The 13,645-nt window shown below is 46.2% G+C and overlaps 1 protein-coding gene across 2 annotated transcripts in view; it reads right to left on the minus strand.

Annotated features, from left to right (window-relative positions):
• LOC137431784 (uncharacterized) overlaps positions 1 to 13,645 on the minus strand; it is a 242,780-nt gene that overhangs the window by 55,627 nt on the left and 173,508 nt on the right. For both annotated transcript variants that reach the window (XM_068123485.2, XM_068123493.2), the window contains one exon: positions 2,966 to 3,187. In XM_068123485.2, coding sequence (XP_067979586.2) covers positions 2,966 to 3,187 — 222 coding nt within the window. The remainder of the gene's footprint in view (positions 1 to 2,965; positions 3,188 to 13,645) is intronic.

Consider the following 13,645-nt stretch of genomic DNA (forward strand, 5'->3'; position numbering starts at 1 on the left):
TCGGTTTGTTGCATTGCAGTTCTGTTATCTGGAGCACTGGCATCATCCCAACTGACTGGAAGAGGGGCCTTGTTGTCCCTCTCAGGAAAGGGAAGGGTGATCGCCAGGAATGCAACAACTACTGAGGGGTGACGCTGCTCTCAGCGCCAGCAAGGTTTTTGCTCGGATAATTCTTGTTAGGCTTCGCCATCATCTGCTTGAGCATCAACACCCAGAGCAGTCGGGCTCAACCACCGTAAAGGATCACAAGGTGCTGATGTTTTGGACTTTGCTCCGATGAAGGGTAAGGCCCAAAACGTCAGCACCTGTGATCCTTAAGCAGATAACTCTAACCATTTTCTTTCTCTCAATGGAGGAGCTGTTTACTGCATTATACATGAAAGAACAATCATGCTCCATGGTGAAATACAATCACAAGATTTTCCAACATGCCCGATACTTTGGTAACATATGCTAAGACCAATAGACTGTACAAGCCAATCTGTCATCTTTCTCAGGATACAAGTCTGGTCCTGTTGGTCTAAACCAAGAAAACAAGCTTTGAGGTTGAAGTTCAACAATCAAATTTCTGTGGATAGAGTTTACATGTATAATAATACAACTATGTTAATAAAAGCAGACAGCAAAGCTTGATTGGTTTTTAGCAAGGTAACCAATAGTTCACACTCTTAAGGTTCACCAGAGGACCTGCGTTCGATTCCTGGTATGGGGGTGTAATTTTCCCACATATATTGATTTAATTATCTATAATCCTGTTTATTAATGTAATTGTTTCACTAGGCCCCAGTGGTGTTTGTAATAGCGGACATGGATTTGTCCTCCCATTAGAGGAAGACTCTCTCGTGATGAGGCCGTTGGTGCTCCGATGGTGGGCAGCGAGTGCCCCGGAAGCATTGACGAAAAGAGAGTGGCAATCATACGTGTGGGAAAATTGCATGCTTGGTCAGGGTCGCCCAGATGGCAGATCACTGGTACGGTTTTCCAGAGGACCTGGGTTCAATTCCCGGTCTGGTTGTGTAATATTCCCACATATATCAACTTAATTATTTGTAATCCTGTACATTAATGTAATCTTACTATAATTCACCAAATGTCCGTATGTCTGTCTGTCCATTCCCAGGTACCGCAAAAACGGCTGAAACTATCGCAACAAAATTTTGGGTAGGTAATCCTGGGACCCCCTGGAGTAAAATAGGCTATATTGTTTTTCCAATTTTCCAATTTTTCCAATTTTCCAGTTTTTTCAAACACGATGGAATAATATTTACCGATATGAACAGTGATGTGGCTTTTATTGAAATTCTGCAAATACTGTTTAGATTTTCATGAGAATTACGAACCTGCAGCGAATCCGGAAGTGGACAGATGACAGCAATGCACGGGTTTGATAATATCCCAATACAACCGTCATTCAATCGTAATGTTAAATCGTTAAACGTTAATCGTGTTGTTAAAGTATCAATTGATGATTGGAATTGAGTGAATACAATTACGATTTTGAATTCGTAATTGTATTCACCCAACCGTATGGAACTTCACATCAGGATTTAAATATTTGTTTTTGTCACGAATGTTGTTAAAAGTTTATTTTTTATATTAATTTTATTTCATTTCTGATTGGAGTTATGCTGTTTGGAATGAAAAAAGAGATATCGAGTTCAAGTGAATGACGGAATGCCGTGACGGTTTTATGTTTAAAACGTGAAATTCGCGGATCGCCATATGCAGATTCGCAATTGATGGAGAATGGAACACACGTACCTGTTTGTTTGCGAACGGGTACGTTTTTCATGGAAGTCCTTAATGAACTTGCTGTCCATGTCTGACGTGCGACTGAAGGTGCTACAGGAATGTGGAATTTATTGGTTTCATGCTTTAGCATTCACCGTTTCTGCATTGTCTGTTTGCTTCTGGCCTCCCACCCGTGCGTAGCACGGGTACCTCACTAGTTATTAGAATATTAAATATAAATTTTCCTTCGTGGGTGTAGGAAAGCGTTTTAGGCATCAACAACAAAAAAGAAAAACAAATTGATTGCTTCAAAATGACAACAGGATTAGATCACCGGGCAACGCCGGTACTCCTGCTAGGATAAATAAAATAATAAAAATGTTTCATCAACAACCAATGTTACATACATTCAGATGAGTTACGACAAGCAAACTTTTATATCTGATGCTTTAAATCCTGATGCACAAACATGAGAAAAACCTACAGCACATCAGACCAGCCAAGCATCTTCCATAAGCGGGAGCACACCAAGCAGAAGTGCGATAAATCTGGAACCCTTAATTACGCTCATTTGTCTTAATAATGCAGATTCCTAATTACCGCAATCATTAAGGAAATGCAGGACTGCAATGTGCCCTTTAAAACTGTATTCCTGAAATGCACACTGGAATTCTAACAAGCCGCTCTGCATTTGTACAAGTGTCTGATATGTAAAGACATCCAAAAAAGAAACAAAATGTCCATGCATTATGCAGTTCATGCGATTCATACGATAATCATGTGAATATAAAATCTTGAAGTCTGAAGTTTCATCTCCTGACATGAAAAAGCATATCTCAGATGACAACATGAATTAAAATGGTTGAAATGTGTGAAAAAAATGGCTGAAAAATGGAAAATGAAAATGTTTTTTTAACCTTGATTTTCATTCTTAATTCATCTTTTTTCAGTCCTGATATCTGAAAGATGGGTTTTCTGCTATATGTACCAAAATAAATGAATAAATAAGTAAATTGAAACCACAAAGATAAAAATACCAGCGACACTTCCAAGCATGCATTGAGTTAATAATGTGAAAGTACGGGGAATGAGAATGAATGCATAAACACATTCTCCAACCTTTAAGTTGCAGATAGGTCGTGCTAGAATCTATTACTAGGAATGTTTTTAATTTACCTACAGGCGAGGCTACTGCTCTTTGTTTCTAGCTACAGAAAACCATTGTGAGGCTCACCCGGTAGCTCTCAACTTGATCTGGCTCCTTGTTCTGAGTCCCCATATATTGTCCTCGTGTTAAGCTCGCAGTGAAAAGAAGCAACTCAGCATCTCGAAGCCACGTCCGTAGGTAAGCCACTTGGCTTCTCAGGCGTGCAATGGATGACATGGTCCAGCTTTCCATCCCTGGCTTTTCTGAAGTGTCTGTCAGTGGTTTGGCCCCACCAAAAGACAGTTGTCTCTGGACGGGATACAATATTAGAATACAATATTAGACATGCAGTCAAAGTTAATTTGGCTTACATTGCCATCACATTGGATTTAAAATGTACAGATAAGCATCTTGTAAAGTCAAACGTAATGAGAGCTTTGAATGGACAGAGATACACGACACATATTCTGACTCTATTGCAAAAAGAAAAAAAATCCGTAAGTGAAGTTGAGAAGCTGAGTTCGGGCAGCTTTGGGAGGAGAAGGATACAATGAAAAGATGGTGTCTGAGTGGTGGCCATGAAGCCTGAGGAAATGTGGCAGAAAGCAGGATAAACCAGTAGGGACCAATATCAAATTTTCCATTTTCCTCCCGCATCACCAGCTCGCCAATGGGAGAATAAAATGTCACAAGTGATTGGGATACACGGTATTTCATGCAGTTCCACAGGGAAGCCCGTGTGTAAATAAGGAGGCGAGGCAGATGGGGAGTTACAACCAGGCCAACGGTGTAGGCAAGTTCTATGGCTGCTGCCAGTGAGTTTTCATTAAACAATGGTTTTGCACATTGAACGAAACACAAAAAGTATAAATTAGTGATCGAGATAACTGGAACTCAGACTTAAGGTCGAGTCCAAACAGAGGATCGAGATATAATCACCACAAATAATTTAACTGGAGGGAACAGAAACATTAAATTCAAAGCTGAATTTATTCACACAAACATTGAAAACTTATTTCAATCCCATTCTTTGTTTCATTTTTTTCATGGATTTGTCAATGAAAAAAAAAAAATTGACAATGGTAAAAAATTTGGGTTAATTTTATTCAGAAATGTAAGAAATCGAATATCAGGTAAATGATTTGCAGGTACATATTTACATATGTATATTTTATATTGTAATTTAAAAAATCTAAATAATCCCAGAGATCAAAAAAAAATCAAAAAAGAGAATTCTAAAAAAAAATTCTAATTTTTTTTTTCAAAATAATCAAAACAAGTGAATCCTCTTGGATTGCGCTGAGGTTCGGGCATGGAATTTCTAGGAGGAAGTATAATTTGTATGCAATGAAAGTACATGTAATATGGGATCGAGTAAGATCGAGTAAGCTTCACCAGTGCGCGTGCGCGAATTTACGTCACGTCGGCAGCGAGAAGGCGTTCCCCAACACGAACCAATCAGGAACTGCCACGCCCACTTATATGATCTCAGAATTCCTGTGACAGGAATTAGCGTTACACTGGCTGGAAGTCATTCGCTAGAGGCGCTTCCTCAGCGCCAATAATCCCAAGATTTTGAGGAACAAAAGAGGTATACACGACACTAGCTTGTCATCATTTCCCACCCAACCTGGTTGGCTGTACAGAAAAGCATTTACATGTTACATGAATCAAGCCTCCTCTTAGGAGCTGGAGGGCTAAATGTTTCTTCTTCTTCTTTTCTTTAGGGTTAAAGACCTGCAAATATATTTTATGGTAAAGCCCATTGGGTAAAGCCATCTCAAACAGAGTTTGTCTGTCTGTATGTATGTATGTACTGTATTATGTATGTCCCTCACAAACATACACCAATCAGAGCTGAGGGTCTGGTCACATGACAATGGTGGTGAGATGTGATTACATCTGTGATGTCATTTTGGCATAGGACGGATGACTCCACACACCACCATTTTTATTTATATGCCGTTCAGGCCAAACATATCGTCGAACCTGTCAAATATCACAATCACCATGCTCTATCTTTACCATGCTCTACCATGCTCTACCATTCAGTGTGAAATGCAAACAAACCGATTGTTAAAATGACCATCAAATATAGAAAGCATAGACGTTACATGTCTTCCAATGACACAGTATGTATAGGCCTTAGGCTTCATGCCTTCATGGCTCACCTTCAGGCCGCTTCAGACAAATTAGCCCAGGTTTCTTAATACGATAGTATTGTTTTCGTAATAATAATAATAGCATGAATACTAATAATATAGTAAATATAATCATAACACTGCAATCCCTTTGTCGTGACTGCAAAGTTACTGGATTGAAGCGGTGTATGGTTGGTTCATTGTTGACTCGAAACATATAGAATAAACCAGTGTCTCAATGCAATCTCTTCACGTCCATCGTGACAGACAGCTTAGAGACTTACAGTACTTCAAGATAATTTAATATTTACATTAGTTGATAACTGGTATCCCCACCCAGGTCATACCATCCTCTTCAACTAAAGTATCAACCAAGCCCAGCTACACCGCTGTTAGACTTTCGGTCTTGTTTTTATATGAAGGAGTTTGCTTTTTACAGGTACAAACTGCACCTGCATAAACGATATTTCAAATGTCTTTTCAATCTTGATTTGTGTTGGTTTTCTCAAGCCAAATTTGTCACTATCGGCAGGCAAACAACGCCATATTGGTAAACCACACATGTCCTAATTTGGAGATGAATGGTTATTAGCTATATCAAGACCGTGCATTTTTGGCTGCAGAAATTATTTATTGCTGACCTTTTTGGGAAAATGAATGAAAATGAAAAAAATAAAAATAAAAATCACCAGCACCAAGAATTAATTTTTGTGACTTTGTACAAAAATTGATAACCAAAAATGTCTATCTGTCATTTAGTTACCAAAAATGTATATGGGAATTTAAACTCCTTTGCAGCAAGTGCTGCTGTGACACATGGGTTCACCTTTGCAGCAACTCTGTGGCCCATTAAGAGCCGAGATAGTGTTCCAACGGGAGACCATGGACATACCCACACGATGCACTTCTCTGATAGAAATGGCAAAACGTGGATGGTGCAACCAGCTGGACAAGGTGAGCAAAAAACAACGCATGGATCCCCAACACTACACGCACACCTGCACAGCACTCAACGGAACTTCCACCAATCAACCTACATGCACAGGTCAAATCCGGATACAAAGACAGCCATGTTCGTGCCCTGGAAACACACAAAAAAAACAAGAAAGAACACACACATTTACTCACCCCGATATATACAACACCACATTATGAGTGAATACAAAGAGTAGAGCAGACCATCGATGATGTGGTTGACGTTATTTTTGCTTAAAGTGCCAAAAACACTCCTCAATTGACCCCATACACCGGCACGTGATTGGAAAAGAATGGTCAACTCGGGAATAAAAGCGGACACGTGCTGAGCCTCAGGTTTATAGGCCTGAGCTGGTTAAACAGGCTGAGAAGAGGGTGAAACGTTGCCTGAGCCTGGATCTGCTCTTAATTGCTTATAACTAGATTATCAGGGTAGATCTAGTTACTTTTGGGTTGGATGCACCCTTAAAACAAAAACAAATACTTTTTTTTTTTTTTTGAAGAAAGAAGGCGCTTCCATCCAGAAAATAAAACTAGATCTACCCCGCAAATTTGAGCAAAAAAGCAAGAACACACCGGTCTCAGGTGACCTTTCACCCACTTCACATCAGGCTTCCTTAGGCCAATAGACCGGCCACCAGCCCTGGCACGTACCGGTTTTTATCCACGATGTGGCCGATCCGGTCACGTGCCGGTGCCCGAGTTCAGATGGAGGAGTTTTCTTCTTTTTTTTCTTCAAACCTCAAGCAAAATAAACGTCAAATCACATCATTGAAAGGTTTCTCTGCTCTTTTTTTGTTATTACTCACATGTGATTTGGTGTTGTATGAGTGTGCATGTGCATAAGCATGTGTGCGTGCTTGTTGTTGTTTTTTGTTATTACCCTCGCCATATTGCATTTGAGTCCGTTTGTCTGTCTGTCTGTCTGTTTGTTTGTCCGCACAGAATAAATAGGGTTTTCTCTGCAACCGTTGGTCCGATTGACAGGACATTTTCACCATATGTGCAACTCCACCTGTAGAATTCTTTAATGATAATTATAACGTCATAGTTCACATGGTACAGGCGCCATCTTGGAAAAACCGAAAAACTTTGCACCTCTATATCTCCGAAAGTGCTGAATAGAAAAAAATTGAGACATGGCTCATTGTTAAGCACTTTCCATGGGGAATAGCATATGTGAATGATTAATGTCATCAGTGCCTCTATTATGACATCATAAAATCGACAAGTACAAAACCTCATCTGATCAAGATGAAGTTTCTTGAGCGTCATCTGGAGATAAATTGGTGGAGAAAAAAAAAAAAATTACGTGATCGGTCATGTGGTTCGGCCGCACTGGTAATGTTCACCAGAGGACCCAGGCTCAATTCCCTGTATAGGTGCCTAATTTTCCCATAAACATCGCTTGGTTATTTACAATCCTGTATATATATATATATACAGACTTTCTTCTTTTTTTTTTCTTCTTTTTTTTTGACTGGCACGTACCGGTGACTTGGCATTTAATATGGAATATTTTTATTGTGGGGGTGAACTTACTTTTCAAGATGACTTAGAACCAAAAGTTCATTAGAATTAAATTGAAATTATTCTAGATTTGTTAATGTGACCTTAAAATAAACAAAAACCACATTTGACATTTCGAAGCAAATAAATTGATCCTTGAAAGTGATGCAAACTGATATCGAACTCAATTCACGGACAGTACTGTGTTAAACTTCTGTACGTTTTCCAGAAGTATCTCTTTATTTTGCACATTAGCCAAAAAAAATTTCAACAAAGACAAAAGCTAAATTATGACTGGGATTACGGACAGTAAAATTACAGTTCAGTACTTCGTGTAACCCCCACGAGCATTCAGGAGAGCACGTACACGTCAAGGCATGCTGTTCACGAGATTTGCCAAGGTTTGGACAGGAATCGCTTGCCATGCAGTGACAATAGTCTGCTGCAATTCACGCACAGAGGGAGGCTGCTGGTCCAAGTTGTCGATTTGACGCATTAATTCTGCCCACAAGTTCTCTATCGGATTCATATCCGGGGACATGACAGGCCACTCCATATGCTCTACACCACGGTCAGCAAGAAAGTGTTGGATCATGCGAGCACGATGAGGCCGTGCATTGTCATCTTGGAAGACAAAGTTTCCTCGAAAGGCTGCACGAGCAAATGGAAGCAATGTTTCTTCCAGAATGACGCTGTACTTGAACTGGTTCAGGTTTCCATTCAGAACAACCAGGTCAGTTTTGCCCCCTGCATGAAAAGCAGCCCAAACGGTCACCCCATCACCTCCAGCTTGGACTCTTGGCACTATACAATCTTCGTTGTGGGCTTCATGCACTTGTCTGTGCACTCGGACGTGGCCATCTTGACGATAGACCAGAAATCTAGACTAGTCACTGAAGGTCACGTGATTCCAGTTTCCTGGCTGCCATAGACGGTGCTCTCTGGCCCACTGCATTCGGCGCTGGCTGTGTTGTCTGGTCAGGCGTGGCTTTCTCAGGGGACGCCTGGCACAATAGCCTGCTTGAACCAGTCGTTGGTTTACTAGCCTTCTGGATACAGGCACATTTGTCAGTTGCTGCCACTCAGCCCTAAGCCGATTAGCTGACTTGGTACGGCCATTGCAGACTAATTCAGTAGCTGGCGATCATCTCTCCTTGTGGTTCTGCGTGGACGTCCTGGCCTCGGTATTGGAGTAGGGACACCCCTCTGAGCATTTCGTTTCAGGATCTTTGACACCTGACCTTGAGTGATGCCATACTGCCGAGCTGTTTCATGCCAGAATTTCGTAAAGCCACCACTCCATGACAAACAGCATTGTCAAGTTGACGGACCATCTGCAGAGGAAGCGGCAATAACTTTTGTAGACGTGCAGCAGTTGTTTTCCACTAATACAGAAGCAACAACCCTTATATACCCGATTGTGAAGCCAATCGTCAAATATACCTGTCCTTACATTTTGTCACGCCACCTGTGATATAATCCTGTTATTGAGTTCTTGCTGTGAAAGACAATCAGTGACATGGTTCTTTCAACAAGGACATCACCGAAGCATAAAAGAAACTCACCAGATTGATATACTGAGTTCAGAAAGTAAACACAAGTCAAGGAAAAAAAAATATTCCATATTAAATGCCAAGTCTGTATATATATATATATATATATATATATATATATATATATATATATATATATATATATATATATATATGTATGTATGTATGTATATATATATATATTGTTACGGTCCGCGGATTAGATGTTATTTTTTTACCGAGCGGTGGTGTAACCGCGGCCGAACAGTTATTCCCCGACTAAAACCCGATTCACCCTGAACGTTGGCCGTATCGCGCCACAGCTACTCAATCTGGAAAACTCGAAAGCGACCGAATGCAAAGAGGAAGAAGACGTACAGAAGAGTAACGGGATTTATTATTTACACACACAAGCAAAAAGGAGCAGTCACGATTATGTACAGGGACATGAGACGCAGGTGACACAGTGAATTCCTTATACAAGCTTAATTACCTACCCAGGACAGAACAAACAAAGACGACTCACACGGGGAATTGCAGAGTGGATTGGCTGAAAGGAGGTGTGTGGCTGGAGGGGGAAGACGGCACGGAGCTGGCTGGAGCTTGATCCCACACGGGACGTCGGGCTGGACCTCGACGGCCGCTGATGCCACCGGGCCTGTCGTGTGCACGGGATCACGGGTCGGAGCTGCTTGGTGGAGCCGACGCACTGGTGGGGGGTCTGGCGTGACGGGTTCTCTCCTCTCTCTTTCTTGGTCCAACCACTCTTTCTCCACCGACAACTTAACGCAACCACTCAACGCAACCACTGACCACCCCTGACGACCAACTCAGCTCTTGTCATGGACCTCTCTACGCGCTCTTGCTCTGACGACCCAGCTCTTTCCTTTTTACTCGTCTCCTTGTCTCAGTAAAAGCGCATCTGCTTGTCTCCTCCCTTGGACTCCTTTTGGGAACGCCCCGCAGCAGGTTATATAGGCCCCGCCCCTCAACCTCTTCGAACCTCCCCCATCGCCCTTCCTCCGCCCTCTCAAACCAAACCCCTTGCTCATGGTTGGTCGAGTGGGGCTGGCTCACTCCTCCCCTCTATGACGAGGTGGAGACACGCCTTTCTTCCCCAACCCTGCCTCGTGGCCAATGGTGGTTGAAGAAAACCACCCAAAATGCAGTTGGCCATTGAAATGAAACGAAAGGGGACCTATTCTTATTTCACTTGGTGCAATGGAGTATTTAAATTAATGGGAGACACAGCCTTACCCTAAGACACATAATAAGATATAAGCTACTGAACAAGGGTTTTATCGGGTCCTGCAATGTGGTGTTTATGGAATAACTACCGAGACGCCCTTTTTATCTTTACACAACTCCGGAGGCAGGAGGTGCAGAATAAACAATAATAATAATAAAGCACACAATAAAAAAAATACAGTCCTCATATCCGCAACAATATATATATATATACATATATATATTATATATTATATATATATATATATATATATATATATATTTATATATATATATATATATATATATATATAATATATATATATATATATTATATATATAATATATATATATATATATATATATATATATATATATATATATATATATATATATATATATATATATATATATATATATATATATATATATATATATATATATATATTGAAGGAACTGCGCTCCAACGCGAGTCGAAAGAATTGACGCGACCAAAGACGGAATTCGTCCGAGTTGCTTTATTGAAACAAAACAGCTCAGGTATTCTGACAAGCCCGTTTATCGGGCAGCAATATATATACACATTTATGTCGGGAAGTTTGCCCGGCAAAAGCTATACCGGGCATGCCCGGGTGTCAAGGGCGAGCCTTGGAAAGGCGCGTCTGGACCTGCCCGGGCGTGTTTGGCTGCGGCCTGGCAAGTCGAGGCTGGGCGTGCCCGGGCGCTCTGGGCGAGCCCTGGAAAGGCGATAGCGGGCATGCCCGGACGCTCTGGGCGAGCCCTGGAAAGGCGATAGCGGGCATGCCCGAACGCTCTGGGCGAGCCCTGAAAAGGCGATAGCGGGCATGCCCGGATGCTCTGGGCGAGCCCTGGAAAGGCGAGAGCGGGCATGCCCGGGAAAGACGAGACCGGGCGTGCCCGGGAGGTTCGGGCGTGCCCGGGAACAGTGAGTCCGGGCATGCCCGGGAGAGGCGCGTCTGGCCGTGTTCTGGCCGGTGCAAGGCGATTGTGTGCATCCAGCGGTAACCGCTACACACGCCCCTCCAGAATCGACCTGCACCAGCAGGGTCAATTTAAGGGGGGTCCGGATGACCCGGCCGAAGCGACCCCTGGAGGGTCGTGGGGAGGGGTCCGACGTGGTGGTGGGTGGTCGAGCGGGGGGAACTGTGGACGGGGGGCGGCCTCGCCGCGGAGGAAGGGCCAACCGTGGTGGTCGGTCGACGTCCATGTGCGCCGGTTTGAGGCGGTCCACAGAAATCCGGTCCGGTCGGCCGCCGAAGTCGACGATGAAAGACTTGTCGCCCCGTCGCAGGACCCGGAAGGGCCCGTCGTACGGCGGCCGGAGTGGCCCCCGGTGCACGTCATGATGCACAAAGACGTACTCCGCTGTGCGAAGCGCCGGGGGGACGTAGGACTGGGGGCCACCGTGGCGGGACGTCGGCACGGGGGCAAATCGTCGGGCGGCCTCCTGGAGGTCCGAGCGCTGGCGAGCGGCGGACCAGGGACTGGTAGCGTCGGGCACGAATTCGCCCGGGACGCGGAGCGGCTGGCCGTAGGCGAGCTCGGCGGCGGACGCCTGGAGGTCTTCCTTGGGGGCCGTGCGAGGCCCAAAAAGACCCACGGCAGCCGGTCGGCCCAACCGTCGTCCTGAAGGCCGGCCATGAGTGCGGCCTTCATGGAGCGGTGAAACCGCTCGCACAACCCGTTGGCTTGGGGGTGGTAGGCCGTGGTGCGGTGCAGCGTGACCCCCAACGAACGGGCGACCGCGCCCCAAAGCTCAGACGTGAACTGTGGGCCGCGGTCGGACGAGATGTCCGCTGGTGCGCCGAAGCGCGCGACCCAGGTGGCGATGAACGCCTGTGCCACGTCAGCGGTGGTGGTGGAGGCGAGGGGCACAGCCTCCGGCCACCTGGTGGTCCTGTCCACCATGGTGAGCAGGTGGGTGAACCCCCGCGAGGGGGGCAGGGGACCCACCAGGTCCACGTGGACGTGGTCGAAACGCCGTTCAGGCACGGCGAAAGGTGCCAGCGGGGCCTGGGTGTGGCGGTGGACCTTGACCCGCTGGCAGGCCGTGCAGGCGTTGGCCCAGTCGCGGATGTTTCGTCGAAGGCCGTGCCAGACGAAACGCGCCGACACCAGCTTCTGAGAAGCTTTCCGGCCCGGGTGAGAAAGGCCGTGGATGGAGGCGAAGATGCGGCGCTGCCAGGAAACGGGCACGATGGGGCGAGGCTGGCCCTGGAAGACGTCGCAGAGCAGGACGGTGCCCGCGAAGGGAATGTCGGCCAGGCGGAGGCCCGTGTCTGCCGCACGGAGTGCCTGCACCGAGGCGTCGGTGGTCTGGTCGGCCGCCATGAGCGCGAAGTCCACGCCGAGGTGGACCGCGTTCGCGCTGGCCCGAGAAAGACAGTCGGCCACGGCGTTGTCTTTGCCGGCGACGTGCCGGATGTCCGTGGTGAACTCCGACACGGCGGAGAGGTGGCGCTGCTGGCGGGCCGACCACGGCTCCGTGACCTTAGCCATTGCGTAGACCAACGGCTTGTGGTCGACGAAAGCCGTGAACGGGCGGCCCTCCAGGAGGTGTCGGAAATGGCGAACGGCCAGGAATAGCCCGAGCAGCTCGCGGTCGAACGTGCTGTAGTTTAACTCATTCGGCCAGAGTTGCCGGCTGAAAAAAGCGAGTGGCTGCCAAACCCCGTCCACCCATTGCTCATGGACGGCGCCCACTGCGTAGTTGGAGGCGTCCGTAGTGAGGGCGATGGGCGCGTTGAGCACCGGGTGAGCCAGCAGCGTTGCGTCGGCGAGGGCCCGTTTGGCGCTGGCGAAGGCCGCGTCCATGGCCGCGGACCAAACAATGTCATGCTTGGCCGGCTTGCCCCGGAGGGCCTCGTAAAGGGGCCGCATGAGCTGAGCAGCGCGGGGCACGAATCGGTGATAAAAATTCACCATGCCGAGGAACTCTTGGAGGGCCTTGATGGAACGGGGACGTGGGAACGTGGTGATGGCCTCGACCTTGGTCGGCAGCGGCACGGCCCCGGTCTTGGTGATGCGGTGGCCCAAAAAGTCAACGGTCGTCGCGCCGAAGTGGCATTTGACCGGGTTGACAATTAAGCCGTGCTCGCTGAGGCGACCGAACAGTGTTCGGAGGTGGAGGAGGTGCTCGGCGCGGGACGTGCTGGCGACGAGGATATCGTCCAGACAGACGAAAAGAAACGGCAGGTCGCGCAGCACGCCATCCATCAAGCGCTGGAACGCCTGGGCCGCGTTCTTGAGGCCAAACGGCATCCGCAAAAATTCGAACAGGCCGAACGGCGTGATGACGGCCGTCTTCGGGACGTCGGCCGCCCGGACAGCTACCTGGTGGTAGCCCCGTATCAGGTCAATTT

The sequence above is a fragment of the Myxine glutinosa genome, chromosome 1, assembly GCF_964187855.1.
Source record: "Myxine glutinosa chromosome 1, kmMyxGlut1.1, whole genome shotgun sequence".
NCBI lineage: Eukaryota > Metazoa > Chordata > Myxini > Myxiniformes > Myxinidae > Myxine > Myxine glutinosa.